Below are 19,095 nucleotides of genomic sequence, written 5' to 3' on the forward strand. Positions count from 1 at the left end.
ACTCTACAGTCAAAAAATATATTTGCTGTCTGTGTCCTTCAATAATAATAATAATAATAATAATAATAATAATAATAATAATAATAATAATAATAATAATAATAATTTTTACTATGCACCACTAGAAGAAATACAGTCAAACCTCGCCAATACATAGTCCACAGGGAACGACGTTCAGGTACGCACTAAACAATGTACAAATTAACCGCCAATGCCAATTTAGAAGCTGCTCACTGGCCGGAAAAGAACTACATCGGATGCTCTCAAACAAATGCACTCAGACAGGCTTTATTTGTGGTTAGGCACAGGGCCGGATTAACAGCGCTTATGGCCCAGTTCAATAAAGGGGGGCTTCTTCCCCCCCCTTAACCTCTCGTCATTCTTGAGACTTCACGCTTTCTAGAATTCGCTACAAAGAACACGTCGTATTTACACAAAGAATCTCCGGAGTGTTTATGAACATCACCTGGGCAACTACTTTCTCGCAGAGCATGTGGAGAGGTTGTCATCAGAATCTAACTATACCAGGAGACGAAGCGACATTGACAGCATTAAGATTTGTCAGGCTAGTTTGTTCATGCTGAAAGAAGAGTAAATGTTTTTAACAACATTCTCGAATAAACAATCATACATAACTTAATTTATTACTTTTAAACAAGTAATAAACTCACATTCTTGCAGGCTTTTATAAGAGAAGGAAACATTCATATGCCTTTTCTACTATTAAATTGCGGAATAAATTTACATTTTTAAACAAATATTCTACTTCAACACAGTGTAGAAAATAGGTTATGCGTTTCGCAGAAATTCAACCTTTAATTGGTACGTGTATAAGTGTTAACATGCTTCCTCTTATTCATCTTTTAAGAAAAGAAAGAAAGGTATGTACGTTTCTAAAAGCATTTTCATGCCCTTTGCTGGGACAGTTGAAGAGATCTTCAACATTGACCCTCCTAAGAAACAGCAACAAAATGCTGAGGCGGCTGTCAGTCACCATTGATCAAAGCCTGTTCCTGCTGAATTTCAGCTTGCTTAATGATCATTCAGCTTGTGCAATTTGTGACCATCAAGCACAAAAAAATTCTAACAGCAACATGAACATCTGGAAATGAACCTTCAAGATTTTCACGAATTAAAAGTTTCAGCATGTCTGCCACAGAAGAAGAGCCTTCGCTGCTCGCAAATGAAATAAACTGTTCAAGCTCATTGGGAAATGTGCCAGCCAGATCAGAAGGATACTGTTTTACGTGGTGCATTGGCTGCAGGCACCTCTGCGCTGGCAATCTGTGCTACTTAGTTCCAATCTGTACTACAGTAAAACCTCGTTAAACCGTACCCGCTTAAACAGTAGTTTCGTTTTAAAAGTAGTAAAGTCAAATCCCAGACTCAGCGGCCATTGAACATAAAGTGTTTTGTATCCGCATAAACCGCACCAGCTTATTATATGCATACGCATCGGTTAAAACGTAGTGTTTCTACTTTTTGTCGCGAAAACATGGCGGTGCGTCGCTTTCGCTTGAGGATGGGTGAGGTGCGCCGGCAGCAACAATGTTGCTATCCGAGAACTCTACGAATGTAACGTCGAATTCTTGATAACATAAACATGACACGCCGCAGCAAAGACTGTTGAACACTGCGACAATATCGCGACTGCAAACATGCCGGCGGAATGAAGAAAAAAAATTCACGCAGGAATTTCTCTGGGAGTTGCCTAAATATGCATAAGCACTGTGCCACTTGCTCATCTCCACGCAGCCCAGTGTCATTTTCAATGTTATGAAACTTGATCCAGCCAGTACAAACAAACAAAGGGGCTGCGACAACACGAACTAGTGCACACAGCGGCGCAAGGTGCATTGATAACGCAAGCAAAGTACTGCAGGTGGTGACGGCCGGTGCACTGATGACATTCTGATGATTATAAGCTGTTATTGCTCATTAGCACCTTATCCATCCACATCGAACCATTATGAGCTGTGATCAAATGTACACCGGCAGCGCCTGCGTATATGGCACGGCCGTCCGGATCGTATCTTGAAAACATTCTGCGATGCGGATAGAGAGCGCCGACTGCTAATAGCTTCGTGCGCTGAGTTTTCACCGCTGTGTGCTGAAGATAACTGCACGGGCCCACATCTTGAAAGTGATTTGCGAAAGGGGCAGGGTGCAGCTTGTGTTAAGAGCTTCGTGAGCGCTGTGTTCTCGCGCCTCGTTCGCAATGAAGCGACAGGCAGCATGAAGGTACAGTCACTCACTGCTGCGGTCTTTATCTTGTGGGGAGCACATGCGCCCATCATCCCCCGCGTCGAGAGCCAGCATAGACACGGGAGAGGCGCACTACGCCCTCTCCCGCTTCTCTCTTGCTCTCGCGAAGCACGCACACCCTTCCTCCCTGACTCGCAGGAAGGTAGCTGACGGGCAAGGAGGACATTCCCCTTGCAAAGGTAAAAAGGTACAAAACAGCACCACCGGGGAAGACGACCAACCTCCCTCTCTGACGCTGGACCCCTAACCTGCCAGACTGGAGTACCTGCCACAACCCGCGAGTGACCTCGTTTGCCTGACTATCCTGGGCAACGAGGCTAGCCTATTATTACTTCTTACAGAGAGGACTTCCCCCTGCCAGCGTTCTTTATTGCTTGTAGCAATAAATGTTACAGTTGACGCCACTGGTTGCCCTATTCGTTCAAACCCAACGTAGATATGATTCCCGCGCTACGGGTTGAGGAGTACCACGGAGCGACTTTGTGGGGCTAGAACGGACATTTTTCTCGTTGGGTAAGAATAGAAATGCCTATGCATTTAAAAAAATGTCCTTCTGCGCGGTTGCTACTTGAATTGGATTGGATTGGGTTTGATGGCGACAGCGAGTTCTCACCCCTACCAGCAGCTTCTTCACATTACCAGAAGCAAATCTCGAAGGTCATGCTTTTGTGCACTGCAATCGGCAACAGCTGTCTGAGCATGAACTATGTCATGGTGGCCATGTTTAGATGTCACTGCTGCTGGTGGCTATCGTCCGGGTGTCGCAACTCGAGAATTGAACGACTGCACACGAGATTTTACCGATTTTGTGCCTGTGCGTGTAGAACAAGAAAGAAAATAGTATGCACTAACCATATGGTGGGCACTGAGCGACTGCAGTGCCCATGCATAGATAATATGCAACACCAACGAGGAATCTGCCATGCGAGTGTTTGCCGAGAAGAAGGGGCTGGCTGAAAAGCTGGCTCGCAGCTTCAGTAAATTCGAGGCAGCTGTCGTTGCTGCTAGGCCGCCGCGGCATCCGACGAAAATAACTAGACTTTTGTCGCGCGAAGTGGATAAATCACGGCTTCCTATATGAACTTTATAGAGGAGGTTGTGAAATAAATACTGCATGTTTTTGCCCTTTCATCGCGCTCTCTCTGAGTTCCGTTTTTGACAGGTAAGTGTACGATCTCATGTTATTTCGGTTAAGCAGTACTACCGTTTAGTACGTACTTTTTCCGAGCTCCGGTCAACTACAGTTTAACGAGGTTTCATTGTATATACAGTAGAACCTCCTTCATACATTTTGGGAAAAAAACGCGAGAAAAGACATACTAACCAGGAAAACGTACAATCCAAACTAACTAAAAAAATTTGACAGACTCGACTATTGTTGACATCTACGTAATGCAAAGCGTCGCACGGATCATTGCGCCATGAGATGACGGAAAGCCGAAACAAAATCGAGCTGGTGGGCACGAGCTGGTGGGCAACAGCCGATGTTACCTAAGCAAAATGTGACGACCGCAACGCGCTGCCTGCAGCAGGGAATGGTGGCATGGTTGAATTATCGCTTACTAAAAGCGTGCAGTATGCTACCAATGGCACTACTCACAACATGCAGTAAAACAGATAGGTAAAGATGCTTATCACAATATATTTTGCAGCTATAACCGTGAATGCGGTGTGCGACGATCTGGCCGGAGATTTGCTGGCACCGGAATAAAAAATTGCGTGTGCCGTCATTTTCACGTGAGACGGGCGGCTCTATACTGTTCTTGATCGTGCATGCCTTGCACCTTTTATTGTTCACACGAGACCTAGCGGCCGGAAAGTATATACGATCACAGTCTGCAGCAGGGAACGGCGGCGTGTTTCGGTTGTCACCTATTAAAAGCATGCGCTACGCTTCTGACGGCGCCACGTGTTGTGAAACAGATAGGCGAAGATGCTTATTGCAATAGGACTGGCAGTGATAGCTGTGAATGCCATGTGCGATGACCCTGGAGAATATTTGCTGGTGCCGAAATGAGAAACTGAGTACACGCCAGCATTTTCACGTGAGATGGGCGGGAGAGTATTGCAGTGAAGCTGCTACTGCAGCAGGCAGCTATAGATTGTTCTCGAACGCACGCGCCTCACACATTTTTTTGTTTACACGGGATCTAGCGGCCAGAAAATGTACCGTACAATCGCAGTTTGGCGATGTAATGAACGTTGGTGCCAAAAAAATCATGTTTTCCGGGTATGTATGAACCAGCGAAAAATTGGCTTAACTCTGATGGGTAATTTTTTTCGTTCTCGATTGCGAACGTTGGCGTCAGGAAAACGTATTTAATGGGGATGTATCAACGAGGTTCTACTGTACATAGATGCATCGATAGAGGTAAAACACACCACAGCTTCACTGCTCGTCCTTCCCAGAGTGGAAGGGCTGATGAATTTCTCAGTGATACCTTGCACACCTAATTTTTACTAAGCTGGCTGTGCAATGGGCTACCAAAAATGAAATCATACGACAGCTGTTTCATAGAAGCTGTTGTTTATTACAAACTGCCTCATGAATTCAGGCTCAAGATGATGAAATAAGCATATCACATTACTTTTACAGGGCTGCCAACTGAGGAGGAAAGGCAATTGAAACTTCAAACTACTGGACACACATCACAAAATTTGCCAGACACTCACCCCTAACTTTGGCTGCCACCCACGCCTGGTACGCAGGGGAGCTATGGTAAGACTTGAGTGCCTCATTGTACTCCATCTGCAAGAGTAAACGAGGAAATCGGCACAACTTGCTTTGAGACAGGACAGACTCACACACAGGGCTGCACAATAAGCCAAAACAGTCATAGTTCAAGCAAATACAGTATTTGGCATTATGGGAAAGGCAAGAAAAAGTCAGTGTGGGAGTACACCAAGAAAACTAAGTGCAGGAGAGGGCAGATCAGTGATTTGCAATGGCAGAGGTCTTTAGCACATCCACTGGCACTTAAGCATCCAGGGATATGAAAAGAGGATAAAAATTAGTGAGAAAGTCACAAAACTTTTTTCTTTTTTTCAATATTATCCTGCTTGCAGCACCAGTCCTTACCCTATCAATTTGTGCAGAAAATAAAAAGAAATAAGGTTGGGTAACTTCGAGAAATTAAAACATTCATGATGATGTCAGTATTCAATTTGTCCCTCTGCCTTACTTTACAGTAAAGCTGCTGTGGTTAATAATAATATATGGGGTTTTACGTGCCAAAACCACTTTCTGATTATGAGGCACGCGCTGCTGTGGTTACAACAGCCTCTGGTTATGGTCACTGCACGTGCATGGTTAGGAAGTATAGAAGTACCAATTTAAGTGCTCTGCAAGTACTTCACTGGCTACACATCCCCATATTAAAAACATTTTTACAGAAAAATCAAGTTATTGTTACAATAAACAATCAGCAACAGGTTGAGAATGTAGCAGCTGATACCCCATGGAAAAAAGATTCACATATCCGCCAGCATATGCAGCTAAACCTAGATATAACGAACTTCTATATAACGAAATTCTCCCTATAAAGAAGAATTTCACTTTTTATAGCTGCTTGTCCATAAAACACTATGTATTTTGAACCTCAATATAGCAAAGTGTGCTTATACATGATTTCAATGTAACATTTTACTGCTGCCACGAAGGAATACTGAGGCAATAAATGGAAGCTTCCCCAAATGCAGATGGTTGAACGGTTGAATTACATGCAGCGTAGCAGCGTCATGTTCCATTTAAAATCCAAGTGCGATAAGATCCTATAGCGCCCCTCATGCTGCTTGCTTGGGTGCGAGTGAAAGCAGGCGAGGGTGAGCCGAGTAGGGTGTGTAGGACAGACTCAAATTCAACAAAATGAATTTTTTTCTCATTAAAATTTTTTTTTTCTGATAGCCTGATAATAAGTAAACTTTTACAGCCACTTTTTGCTTGTAAGAAAAATAGTCAAACCTCCATATATCGAACATGGATACTATATCGAATTATTGCGTATATCGAACATTTTCTATATCACCTGGAAAATCGCATGCATTCTTTGTTTCGGAGGGGTTTAGACGTAAAATGGATATATTGAACTCCGCCACCACGGACTATGTGTGCTCTGATGACAGGCGGTCAGCTTTCCCGCGACACCCTCGAAGATAGCGGTACGCCCATGGGCGTTCCCGACGGTGGCGCACTATAGCTGCAAATAGGTCTGTTCGATTCAGCCAAGTTTCTCTGCACCTTCTGCACCTATTCACGGTGCACTGCACCTAGACCCTCAATTCCCCGAGGTGCAGCAGTGCACCCTCCCCCGTGCTCGATTGAACGGGGTGCAAGGCAAGGTGCCATTGCGGTGCACTGCACCCTTGAACCTTGCAGCGAGTGGGTGCAGCCCGGCACACCCTGCACTTTTTCGTTTGAGGTGCCGTGCACCTTTTTCTGAATCGAACAAACCTAACATCGACTGCACCGAGTTTATGGCCTCCAAGATTAGTGCGCACCAGCCGGCGCATGCAAATCTCGGAGGCCATGGCTAGTACGACAATGGCAATGCTGCATTCCATTTGCCGCACTGACTCCTCCTCCGTGCCACGCTCCGTGCCTGCCGCTCCTCGTTAGGACTGGCAGTTGCATCTACAAAGACACGCTCACTGGACTCACTCATAGACGCCTTGGCAGACGCCACTTGATACTTTGTTATTGACAGTGTTTCAAAATGCTTCAATTGACGGAAATGGAGGTCACAGAAGAAGTAGCGGCCAAACAAAGATGCTACCGAAGTTAATCCCACAAGCACTGATGTTGCCCCATTCCCGACATCAATTGGGGCTGTAGCTACTATGGCCCTTCTACACCGCTAGTGCTGTGCAAAAGAGGGCACCGGTCTATCACTTGTGGATCATTTAGACTAAGTTGAGGACTCCGTGTTTAAGCACGCGGCTGCGAATAAGAAGCAGGCTACACTGCTGCAGTACTTTCAGCCAAATAAATAAATACTTTGCATGAAGCTTCAAGTTAGTATTTAGTGCACCATGATTGGGGCGCGATCGGGGATTGTTGTTCGGAGAGCGCATTCGGTTGGGCGCACGTGATTGGCCTAGACTGCGCTGACTTTGCACCTACGCTAATTGCACGCGGCGCAATCGACCCACACTCCGGGCTGACGAAGTTGGCATGGCCTAGGCCAAATGCGCGCGGCACAACCGAACACTCGCTCTGAACAGTGATCCCCGATCGCATCCTTGGTTCATTGATCTGCTTTTTTGACGCATTCTTTTCTGTGGTTTTATATATTGAATTCTAGCTATATCGAACTATTTCGCGATCACTGCGCTGTTCAATATATCGAGGTTCGACTGTACATCAATGACTGTACTTATTTGTGTAAAAGTTCAAATTTCAATATAACGAAATTTCCACATAACGAGGCAAACTGCAGATTTTATTAACTTCGTTATATTGAGGTTTAACTGTATAAGATTGGATTCTCCACCCCTCCTTGTTACCCATGTCCTCTATACACTTATCTCAGGCATGCACTGCAGTGGTATGGACAACTCGTGCCCAAGGTATGTTTGTTCACGTAACAATTGCAATACCCATGTTTGTGCAGGGATTAGCTGGGCATTGAATGGTGCATACTTTGTGCTGCAGAGTTCAACTTCCTATCCATGCTTTTGGAGGGAATGCAAGGAGACCCTCAGGCAAGAGAAGGTTAACCCCCCTCCTAATCCTCACTCAAGGTCCCTTGCCAAATGTGTGCATGCTAGTGCTGCAAACTGCCTTCTTTGTTTTCACACCTGCTGACCTTAGCTGCACATTTTTGCACATTCACATGACTGCAACTTGTCCATGGCAAATTAACCACTGGTTAACCACTGCCTATATAATCTTGTGCCTATGTAATTTGTAAGAATTATAAGGGTTTGGGTGCGAGCTACAGTCGAACCCACTTATAACGATACCGGTTTTAACAATGTATCGGTTATAACAATGTGAAGCTGCTGCACCGTCAACTTTTGTATGTTTTGCACGGTGAAATAACCCGTTTCTTACAATGCCCCGATGCCGCATTATCGGTTATAACGATGAAGTCTGGCTGCTTGGTGTCCAAGCCGAAAGGTAGTGAAATGCGAAATCCTTGAAAAGAAAAAAATGAAAAGAAATTCGAGCCTCTGCACGATGGCCTGCTGCTCAAACGGCCGCTGCATGCTCATTTTTCAGCCTTCTCTGCGCTCCTCTCTCCCATAGCCCTTCCATCCGTCCGAAACATGAATGGACCGCGCCAACTGCGCTACATCTTGCTCACTGGCTCCTCATTCAGCACAGTTCTGCAAACAGCCCCGTGTTCATCTTTTGCGATGAAATTGTTCCTGGCCACGTCATTTCTCAGCCTATTTTGACTCGCTGCCGAAACGGAAAATGACTGACCCGCCCGCTGATAATAGGCAATGCACGACGTTGCCGGTGAAAAGAAAGCACACTGCTATAGATTTGGATACTAAGTACTAAGTGCTTCTAACTGATGAGGTGATAGTCGCGAACGTGCTTGCATCGAATAGCGAGGGCGACAATGGCAGCGATGACGCAGTAGGGCAGGCTGCCTCAATGTTGTCCTCACAGGAGGCCCGCCGGCAGATGATTCAGTCCCCTCCGGTACTTCGTTTTCAAGAGGAACCTCCCGCTGCACAACGTGGAGCACCTGGATACCTTGGAGAAGGATGTCGGCAAAGCTGACGGACATGGGGTTTTCTCGTGCAATGCAGTGCGACGTACGTGGCGAGACGCTTGTGGCGATCTCGCCTCAGCATTTCTTCTGGATTTCTCAAGCTAACAGGCTGCCGTGGCAGCCTCCTTGCATTTTTTAAAAGACCCCGTTTGGGCCCACCAAAGAGCTGCCTCGGCGGTGCTTGCATATCGCTTGCCACCCGTGACCCCTCTTTGCAGTTACAGCAGCGCCATTCTTTAGCGCCGACAGCTGCGGCTTCTTACACGTGATCGGAGAGCCCAGGAAGCAGTTAAATGAGTGAGCACAATCAGCAGCCAGATGGAGGAAGGTTGCTGGGATATAGTGAGGAGAGGCACTGGCCTCCCCACTATTATAGTTTGCTAAGATCAGCTCTGCAATCCCCCTATTTTGATTTTTTTCATGCAACCCGGTTTTAACAATTAACGGTTATATCAATGGAATTTTCGTGGCATTTTAATATTGTTACAAGTGGGTTCGACTGTAGTTGGTACGAGTCATTCATTCTAAACAGCGCCAAAAAACAAAACACATGGACAAGGCAGAGCACAGGACCAGCGCTGTATTTTCCTTGTCCGTGTGTGTTTTTTGGCGCTGTTTAAAATGAATGATCTGTAAGAAGACTATTTTCCATTTCCATAAAAGTGGAGTGATAGAGAGCAGACAGAGTGTTTTTTCACTCCCACATTCTCGACTTGTCACCGACTGCAGAGGTAACACTAACAGTGAAATCAGTAAGCCCCCTATGTCAGTGCAGTAAAAGAACATTTCAAACACCGAGAGCATGATACTAATAACTTTGTACTCTTGTCACACAAGGGTGAGTCAAAACATAGACGGTTAGTGCATACACGCCATGAAGTACAATCATGGGTAAGCAAAATAGGGGAAGCGAGGGGCTCGGTTTTTTTTTTAGAGTCAATAAGAACTGAGGAAGACATTGAAGCCAGGGAAAGTACAATGGAAATTAGCTGTTAATTTCAACTGAAATGTAATAAACAAGCGGAGAGAAAACACACTGCAGATGGGAGCCAAGCTCACATCTGCACTATGCGTGCAATTCGCTTCCGTTGTGCTACCACGGTGGCTGTCCTCTCGTCAAACTTTCTTGGGTGCTGGTATACGTGTGCAAGATTAGTCCTGGGAGTGTTAGCCAGTGCCCCTCACTGCCATGGCAGCGGATGTGGAACATCCTTTCAGCTACATGCATCAATTAAAACAAGCAGTTCATTTTCCCCATCCTTTTCCTGGCTTCACATGGTTGTAACAATCATGAGTACAGCACACGGTGACAATGACCATAACCAAAGATGAGCACATGGCATAGCATGATGATCCCAGCCAGGTTGCAGTGAACTTGCACCCTAACTAGATGGATAAAAAGGAGGTGCAGTCAAGCAAGCAATAAACACATATTGCGGGACATAAACGAAGGGAGTTGAAGGGGAGGAGCATGGGGGAATCGGTGCAGCCAGCCAACGGACACAAAAGCGGGATTGAGAGAGAGCAAGGGAGGGAAGAACAAGAGAGGGCAGAGCCACACGAGGTGGCAGTGGTGATGTCAGATGCCCACCTTCTCAGTTTCGTAATCATCGACGTACTCCTGCTTTGCCTCGTCTGGCAGTTCTCTCCACATCTGACCGATTATTTTGCCGATTTCCCACAACTTCAGGTCAGGGTTTGTAGCCTTCACCTGATCCCACACCTTAAAAAGATCACAGGTCAATGAAGCTCATGACTTCCCCTTTCGGGCTGTTGCAACGCCAAGAGAGGTGCTTGGAAAGCACTAAGGCAACCTCTGGGCCTCTGGGAAGTGACACTAGACGTGATCTCATTCGCAGCAAGGTGATGGATGCATATCTTGCACAGGCTGTGCTAGACTCTATGTGCCCCTATCACATCACGCAGACTACCTATGGCTTTTACACCAGAATAGATGCTTGGTAGACTGGGAGCCCTGTTACTTACAGTAGCACAATGCACACACGTTCGCTCCAGGAAAGAGCCCAACTTAAAAACGATTTTGTGTGTGCGCACCAATTGTCACATTAAGAGTTAAGCATTTGGTGCCAGACCTTACCTTTTTATAACCTAGACATAGACATTGATGTAGGTTGGTAACATTCACAGGAGGAGCCTTTGCAGAGACTTGGAACACAATATACCATATTTGCATGAATGCAACATTTTATGTGTATATATATATATATATATATATATATATATATATATATATTCTCCCCCCCCCTCTCACTGGAATAACTAGCCTGATAAAGCACATTGAGTTAGATTTGTAACCATGGTTTGTTGCACTGAAGTATGGTCAGCTCAGCCACTGGGCTACTTACTACTAAGCTTTACAGCAGAGCCAAACTATGGCAGGAAGCAGCATATGTCCGCAAATATGGAGAGCCCAATTCAGGGCAAGAAAGGTGCACGAATGCAATGGTAGAAAGGGGTCCAAAAACAGTGACAAAGCTCATTGATGACTGTTAGGTTGAGTGGCCCAATTCACTACAGCAAGGTGCATCAAGGTGGCCTCACTATGCAGAGAAAGCTACGCCTGTGTACACAGCAGTCTGCCACTGCAGTGCATTGTACTCCCATTAGAAAACATTACAATTGTGCAACTTCACAGGCTCACAGATCCCACATCCCACTACGACATACACCATATCCTCAGAAGCCCTTGGAAATGGCGGTGTTATGCATAGTTGTGCTATAATCGTAATTACTACATATATTTCTGGTCACTCATAATTCACCTAGTGCATTATATTCATGCAAATACAGTATTATCATAGCGCGCAATCACCACTAAAGGATAACAATTACAGTAAGGCTCCTCAAGTGAAATGCTGTGAGATACTTTGTATTCATTAACAGAAAATTGCGTTAGCTGGCACAGGTGGGGACCCACAATGTCAATTTTATGCTTAACATTTTCAATCTTTATGCACTTCTAATTTAAACATGAAGACAATGCTGGGAAAATGAGTAAGCACATTAAATGTATGCACAGCGCAGTCATACAAACATTACAATCATTTGTACAATCCCTGTACAATCATTTCAGTCAACATTTTGAGATTACCTGTTCTGCAGAGACAAAGATTTGTAGGAGTGACTAAAGTAAGTACAAAAGGTAATGCCACTCAATGATTTATGCCCATCTTCCCAGAAGCCATTGCAGCTACCTCTCACCACTATCTTATTCTGTTGTTTATATTCTGTGCATATAATGAGATGCATTAAATGCTCAATGTATATGCACCACAAAAATCATTTCAACAAATATTAATTATGACTTTTTGTCACAAGCAAGCATAAGCTTTGTCAAGAGTCAAGCTCTTGCGCATTTATCATTTGACATCCTGCAGAAAAATCAGTCTGTTTTTTGCAAGACATGGTGAGAGTTTGGCTCATGATCAGGAGTCTGCAACTCGTGGAACCTGCATGCATATGCATAAAAAAAGAAATGTGAGGTCTCAAGGCTTATACTTGGCCTCAACACTCTGCAAATAATCTAAAAACCATTTCTTTACATAACAGCTCTATCTTTGTGTACCAATTTTCTAACAAGCCACAAACATAGCATTATGTTCACACTTTCAGAGCATTGACTGCTGCATGAACACTCTTCGAACATGATCATTACACAATGGTGGCACTCTCGTTTTGAAAATGGGCAGCTGCTTAAACCAAAGATGAAGGACAGCATGGCACATATAACGGTCTCCTTGCATTACTACTACAGAGCAACCAAGTAATAAGAGAACGCGTCGATGATACAAGAATATGATGTTGTGGAACAGGCTGCACAAAAACGGAAGCAATCAACTTGAACAGTTAGAGTGCAAACAAGCTAGATGTATTTAGATTGCTGCCTCGCACTTGCCACATGTGACACCTGTTTGACAGGAGCTACACTGACCACAAAAGTTTGCAATATGTACTGATAATTCGGATCCCGCAGAACCTCTTTCACAATAAATGTTAAAAAGACTGTAAGAATTTTCTTTTTCACAATGAGACATTTCTGCTCCTAGTTAACACTGTAATGTATATTTCTTGCTTCCTTCATAAGTTTTTTTGTTGTCGTTGAAGCACTGTCAGTGGTATCGCAGTTTTAATGCTGAACAATATGTGTTTGCAGCACTGGATTGTTCTTGCATCCCAAATGTTGTGGCCACTTCCAGAAAGATAGGCTTGTTTTATCAGATTGTTGTGGCACACGCAGTATGTTCCAGAGATATCACAAGGATTTCTGTTGGCTCTAAAAATGGTGGATGACACACAATTTCCAAGGGCCGGCTGTGAGTAACATCATTCTGTTTCCAACAGCTGTTTTAACCATGCTAACCCATCTTGCTGCTGCAGAGTTGCTTGCTTCTATTTAGCGAGCACAAGTTTGCGCAATGACGAGTGCACATCCTTCAAATGTCTGCCTTCCTGCCGATGTGCCACCATGAGCAGCTAACAATGTAATGACTTGTCACAACTTTCAACAAGTCAACTTAAACACCTTAATGTTCTCTTCACGTTGCTACAGCTGCTGTTGCAAAAAATAAAATTTTAAACTGAGAGTCTCTTTTAGACACTTCACCTCCAATCTCTGGTCGACTCTCACCTAAAATGATGGAAGTCTGCCGCCAGAGTGCGCTCTATATATGGGCCATGTCATGCATAATATTTAAGCAACCATTGATCATGTTTGTCTTTTTGTTGACACAGTTCCCATGTCCTTTTCAACAAATGTCAAAACATCATTACTAACTTTTGTAGTCAGTGTCCATCTTCACATTCATGCATTGCCCCGATTCAATTGGAGCTTGCGCTCTGGACAAGAGAACTGAAAACAGAAATTGTGGAGGAATCCCCCTTCCACTAAAATGTAGCTGGGCTATGGGGAACAACACACTTAGTCAAGGTAGGACAGCTATCTGAAATTAACCTAGTGGGAGGTTAGCAGGCCACGTTTTCCTGTCAACTCAAAGCAATAAGGAATAGATAGTTTAGAAAAAATTCAAAATGAAGCAGCAGTTTAATAATAATAAAAGAAGCAATAATTAGGGACTACGAGTGATGCCACAGTGGAGAACTCTCGATTAATCACGACAATTCTAGAGTTCTTTAATCTGCACATACATTTATGTGCATGAGCATTTTCACATTCTAACTTATCGGAACAAGGCTGTGGCAGCCTGAAATCAACCCGGTGACTTGGTGCTTAGCAGCAGAGTGCGCTCTTTGGTAACAATTGGCCCTTGCACCATAAAACAACAAATTCATCAGCAGCAACTAATCCACTGCGGCCACATAGCTTCATAAAAAGAAAAGTTAGCCTCTCAGTCGACTCAAAAGTTGAAATAAGTGAAACCCAGTGCCTAAATACCAAATAACTTCAGAGGGAGCCATGAATTTCCTAAATAAAGCTTCCTTCTGTTCGGATTGCTGGCAACAGCATATAAACCGCCGAAATGTCTGCACATCATTCAGCCCACCACTCAGACACCTGCGAATTGTAGTCTGCGTATTGCAGATATTTTCTGATGAGAAGACAAGCACATTGCCCGTTAGTCACTACTTATAGCTGATTTTATGTGTGTTTATTGGAACATGTACTTGCCTAATAGTTATGGCAAGAAAGGAAACAGCTTTTGGACATAATCAACTGCCTTTGTACTCCAGCAACTATCTCATAAGAAGCCAAAAACCTATTACCACAATGCTGCATCACAGAAATGGTCCAAGTTTCATTCTAATGAGATGCATGTAATCTGTGCAAACTGATGGAAATCTATTAAGAAATAATTAACAATCGGAACGAGCAGGAAAACAACACAAGGCTGAGTTGCAAACTGCTGGTCTAAATAAAGCAGAGGTGCCATGTCGAAGTTAAGAAGCAAAATGATAAACTTGGGGGGGCTGTAATCCTTACCATTTTTCTTACCTTTCTACTGTACCTCATGTAAGGCATCAGGGGCTTATCAGGTGGCTTTGGTGGTTTGGGCACACGACTTTCGGCCTGTGAAAGTAAAGGTAGCAACAGTGCAATCAACACTAGTCTCCCAGGTCACGGCAGCCAAGAGTTGGCAACAGATCAATAATGTTAGCCCTTCCAATTAACTCGGATATTAATTGGGACTACTATTGTTTGCTACACTTGCATTTATAGGTGAGGAAAAGTGTGAACAGTGTTGGGTATCGCTAAATGTGGAGCATGTCAGGTCTGTAGTCACAAGAAATTGGGGCTTTTACTCTAATGTTACGACCACTAAAGAGAAACTTTATGTGACTGAAAATTTGTAAAAATTTCATCTTTACATCGAATTGCTTGTAGCCTACAAGGAACTGGTCACACAAAAAACTCCAGCTGCCTGACAAGATGTATCACTCTCATTAACTGAAATAATAACTTGAAATCAACTAACAAACTTCTTGGCATCTCGTATGAGCAATTGTCTGCGACAATGGCGTTTTTGAGGATATGACACCAGAGTCTTGGTTCTATAGCATGTTCAACCAACAATAATACACATAATAAACAACTGGGGTCCTTCGCAAAACCAAATAATTTCCCATTTTTGCACCCTGAACATGTTTTGTGAAAATCGGGTTGAACCCTATTTCCCCTTGAGCTTCCCCCTTTTGTAAGGGGTAGCAAATGCAGGTGTTACACAAGACTAATGAATGTGGCTCGCCTTGTGTAAGAAAGTGGTCAAAATATATTACCAATACAATTCACATGGGAATAATACTTGCTTCCTTATTGCTCAACACTCATGCAAAATATATTCAGCACTTGCCAGCCTTGAGTGAACGAAAGTTTGCGCTGCTTTTTTAGCAGTGGCATTTACATTAATACAACAATGGCAAATTGCATCGCAGTTTCCACACATCACACATATGGTAAACGGAGGTAATGTGCCAAGAAGCAAACGCAGCACTGACATCACTCTGCATTGTGAACGACAGCTGTGACGTTGAGAGGAAGTTTTCCCGACTAAGGTACGTTCAAAGAAAGGTGGCTGACTGGACTAGTTGGCATTTCATTCATCCTGTTACAAAGGCATATAGCGCGAAGCAGTAAAACAGGATGACCACCATAAAAGGCCCAACAGGTCCATAGCATGGACAAGAGAAATGTCCCACATGTGTACAATAATGCACGTAAACAAGGGCTTGTAAGATTATACACAGCATCACGTTTTTTCAGGAACATGACTCAATGCACTGCTATTCGTGCTTTTATTTTTTTTCCGTTTTGCCTTTGCTAAAAAATGTGCAGAGAACAGAGTGAACAAGCCAACAAAAAAAAATGCTCCCATATTTTATGTGGTTTCTTTTAAAAGTGCAAATAATGCCTGGCAGCAAGAATTTGTATAGATAAGTTCGTCACAAATTTTGAGCCCTTTGTCCTCATATATTCGTCAGTGATTTCACTTGTTTATATGAAACATTTGCATCCAAACTGGATAGACCATTGCCTGTGTTAATCATTTGGGTAAATTACTAGGAAAATCCTGGAGTTTAAGCTGGCAGACAACAAAACAGGCCAATTTCTCCTCAGTTTTCCTTTTTAGAACAACACCTATTTTGCCCCCCTCTCACCCCAATTTAAATAGCATATAACTCAGATACATAGGACCCTATAGATAACACATAAGACATAAGCTGAGAGAGCACAGGATACAGAGCTTGCAAATTAGAAGCCCTTTAGAGTACATGAGCAGAAGTTATTAGGCATGCATGTACTTCCCGTTCTTCATTCACTATGTTCATGCGCCATAGGCTGAAGAAAAAAAGCAGGGAGAAAGCTTGTGAGAGCTGCTATGTCAGGAGTTGCACGTGTTTTAAAATGAGTGTAGGCCTAGCAGCACATTAGTGGTTGCAGGTCAAGCAGAGTTCCTTCTTTAGCATAGGTGCTCCGAGCTGTAACCATTCCAAGCACACAAGCCATTCCCTTCGCCTACACAGAGAAAAGCAGCTTAAGAGGGGCATACGGTAAAAGTTCACCTAGTGGACTGTCTATTTCGGTCGCTGCTGACTGGCTGGAGCTGTACAAACTAGCAGGAGATAGGCTGGGGGGCACCTATCTCCTTCTCTCATACAGCTCCAGCCAATCAGCAGCGGCCGAGATAGATAGTCCACTAAGTGGGCTCTCACAGAATACCCCCCTCGGAATATAACGTCTCAGTTTTGCACTGCCCATATTACCGCAAAAGCAATGCAGGTGAGTGCAGATGTATTCTGCATCTACATTAGTGGTTATGGGATAATAAATGAGGAATGTTTACATGTTCTCAGGACATTTCAAGCTATTATCAGTGTGCCAAGTTAAAAGAAAAATACAGACTTAAGGAGAAACATTAAATTAATTCAGTGTACTAGATGGCCAATGGAGTACACACTGACTGTGCCACATGTGTCAGTTACAGATGGTGCGTCTGGCATATATACATCAAAGCCTTGCATAAAAGCCAAACCTGCACTTTTGATCCAACGGTGGTGCAGCACTGTACATCTCGGCAGATGCTCGTTGGATATTTGTACATTTGTGCCTAATAAGTACACCTCGCACATAATACGAAGGCCAAATAGTCCTGCGTATTTTTAAGGGAGGGGCAAATCAAGTGTGCTCAGTATGACACACGAACACTTACGCCTCCAACGCCACGTGATCCCAACTTGAGTGGATTGAATGATGGGTGCCCATGTGGGGATGGCACGAAAGGGCTGCTGTTGGCAGAGGAAGGCTGCGGATAGCAAGATGCTCATTCATTAGTATACCAATGTGTGCGGTTAGCTGGAGAACATCATGAAACAGAGAAGAGATTAGTATTTGCAGACTAATTTTAGTTTCAAGGCGACCAGCAGAATGGATTAATTCGGGATGTTCGTGTATGATATCTTCAAAATTGCGGTGAATAAGAAAGTGCATGCAGCTGCATGAAAAATGTAATAACATGTAGGCAAGATTAAAATTAGCTCATTGTCTCATGACATAACTAGTAATTACTATCTGCCACTTCCACATATATATTTATTTCAATCAAAGCATAGAAAAAGAGACATCTGTGCGAAAACCGAGCACAAAGAGAGAGAGTTTTGTTGAAAGCACAGCAAAGCTGATAATAACGCTTTCTATTTTTCGTCTAGAGACGCAACTTGAAAAATAAGACACTCATTCAAGTTCTCCAAGACGATGCAGTCACAACAAAACAAGAGACAATCGCACATACCATCGGCGAGCTTGAATTTGAAGTTGTGCCTTGCGCCCGTGGCCTCTCTGTTGAACACAAGGAAAAAGAAAAACGAGACATCGCGAATTCGCCTTTCTCAAATCTTGACATTCGCGAAGCATGAAGCTGGCGCTACGCAAATATGTATCGATTTTCCTCCGCGCTCATTGTTCATTCCTCCCTTCATTTCCTGTGGGAAACAAGAGAAGCATCCTGTGCGGGCGATCACAAGCTTTGCGTGCCTACAGAGTGGCAGGCTATAATCGTACGCGCAAATTCTCCCAGCCCGAGTCTGGCCAGGTCATCGTTGACACGAGACTAGTATCACAGCAACCAGGGAAGCTTGACAAACCGCTGCGCCGGCTACCGCCTCGCAGAGCATAAAAAAATGGAAGACATGTTGCATCGCTTACGGGGCGCAGGCGGGGTCGCCGCGGCCATCTGCGCTTGACGGTAATTGGGCGGAAGAGCCATGGGCAAGAGTTAATGCACTGCTAAAAAGTAAAACTGTATGTACACTATAAACAGACGACTTAAAACCGCGCGATTAAGCTCGCGCACGGATAGCCGAGCTCATGGCGGAGAGCATAGAATTGCGGAGAGCTTCACGCGCCCAGCAAAGCAAAAACTAAAATAAAATTGCACGCCCATCGGCGTCATAAAGCCCCTCAATCTCCCAAAGTAGCGCCATTTACTTCCCTCCTCCTCCGCTCGGCGCGGCCTCGATGGTGGCGCCGCCGGTGGTGTGCCTGCCGTAGCAGACGACGGCTAACACGCTACGGGAGGAAATCCGCAGAGAAGTTCGTTCGAGCCCTGCGGAGCAGTTTTTTCAATCGAGATCT

At 44.2% G+C, this 19,095-nt stretch overlaps 1 protein-coding gene across 7 annotated transcripts in view; it reads right to left on the reverse strand.

Moving 5' to 3' along the window:
- Positions 1-18,884, reverse strand: part of LOC142582970 (SWI/SNF-related matrix-associated actin-dependent regulator of chromatin subfamily E member 1-like) — a 36,350-nt gene extending 17,466 nt beyond the window's left edge. For 2 of the 7 annotated variants that reach the window (XM_075693162.1, XM_075693157.1), the window contains exons 1-6: positions 18,667-18,884; positions 18,254-18,300; positions 17,675-17,767; positions 14,962-15,036; positions 10,582-10,713; positions 4,939-5,014 (exon numbers count right to left, since the gene is read on the reverse strand). In XM_075693162.1, coding sequence (XP_075549277.1) covers positions 4,939-5,014; positions 10,582-10,713; positions 14,962-15,036; positions 17,675-17,767; positions 18,254-18,300; positions 18,667-18,727 — 484 coding nt within the window. In that variant the 5' untranslated portion in view covers positions 18,728-18,884. Of the gene's footprint in view, positions 1-4,938; positions 5,015-10,581; positions 10,714-14,949; positions 15,037-17,674; positions 17,768-18,253; positions 18,301-18,666 lie in introns of all 7 variants that reach the window. The other 5 variants (XM_075693158.1, XM_075693156.1, XM_075693160.1 and 2 more) reach the window with 4 other exon arrangements.
- Between the last annotated feature and the right edge of the window lie 211 nt (positions 18,885-19,095).

Source organism: Dermacentor variabilis, chromosome 5, assembly GCF_050947875.1.
Source record: "Dermacentor variabilis isolate Ectoservices chromosome 5, ASM5094787v1, whole genome shotgun sequence".
NCBI classification, from domain to species: domain Eukaryota; kingdom Metazoa; phylum Arthropoda; class Arachnida; order Ixodida; family Ixodidae; genus Dermacentor; species Dermacentor variabilis.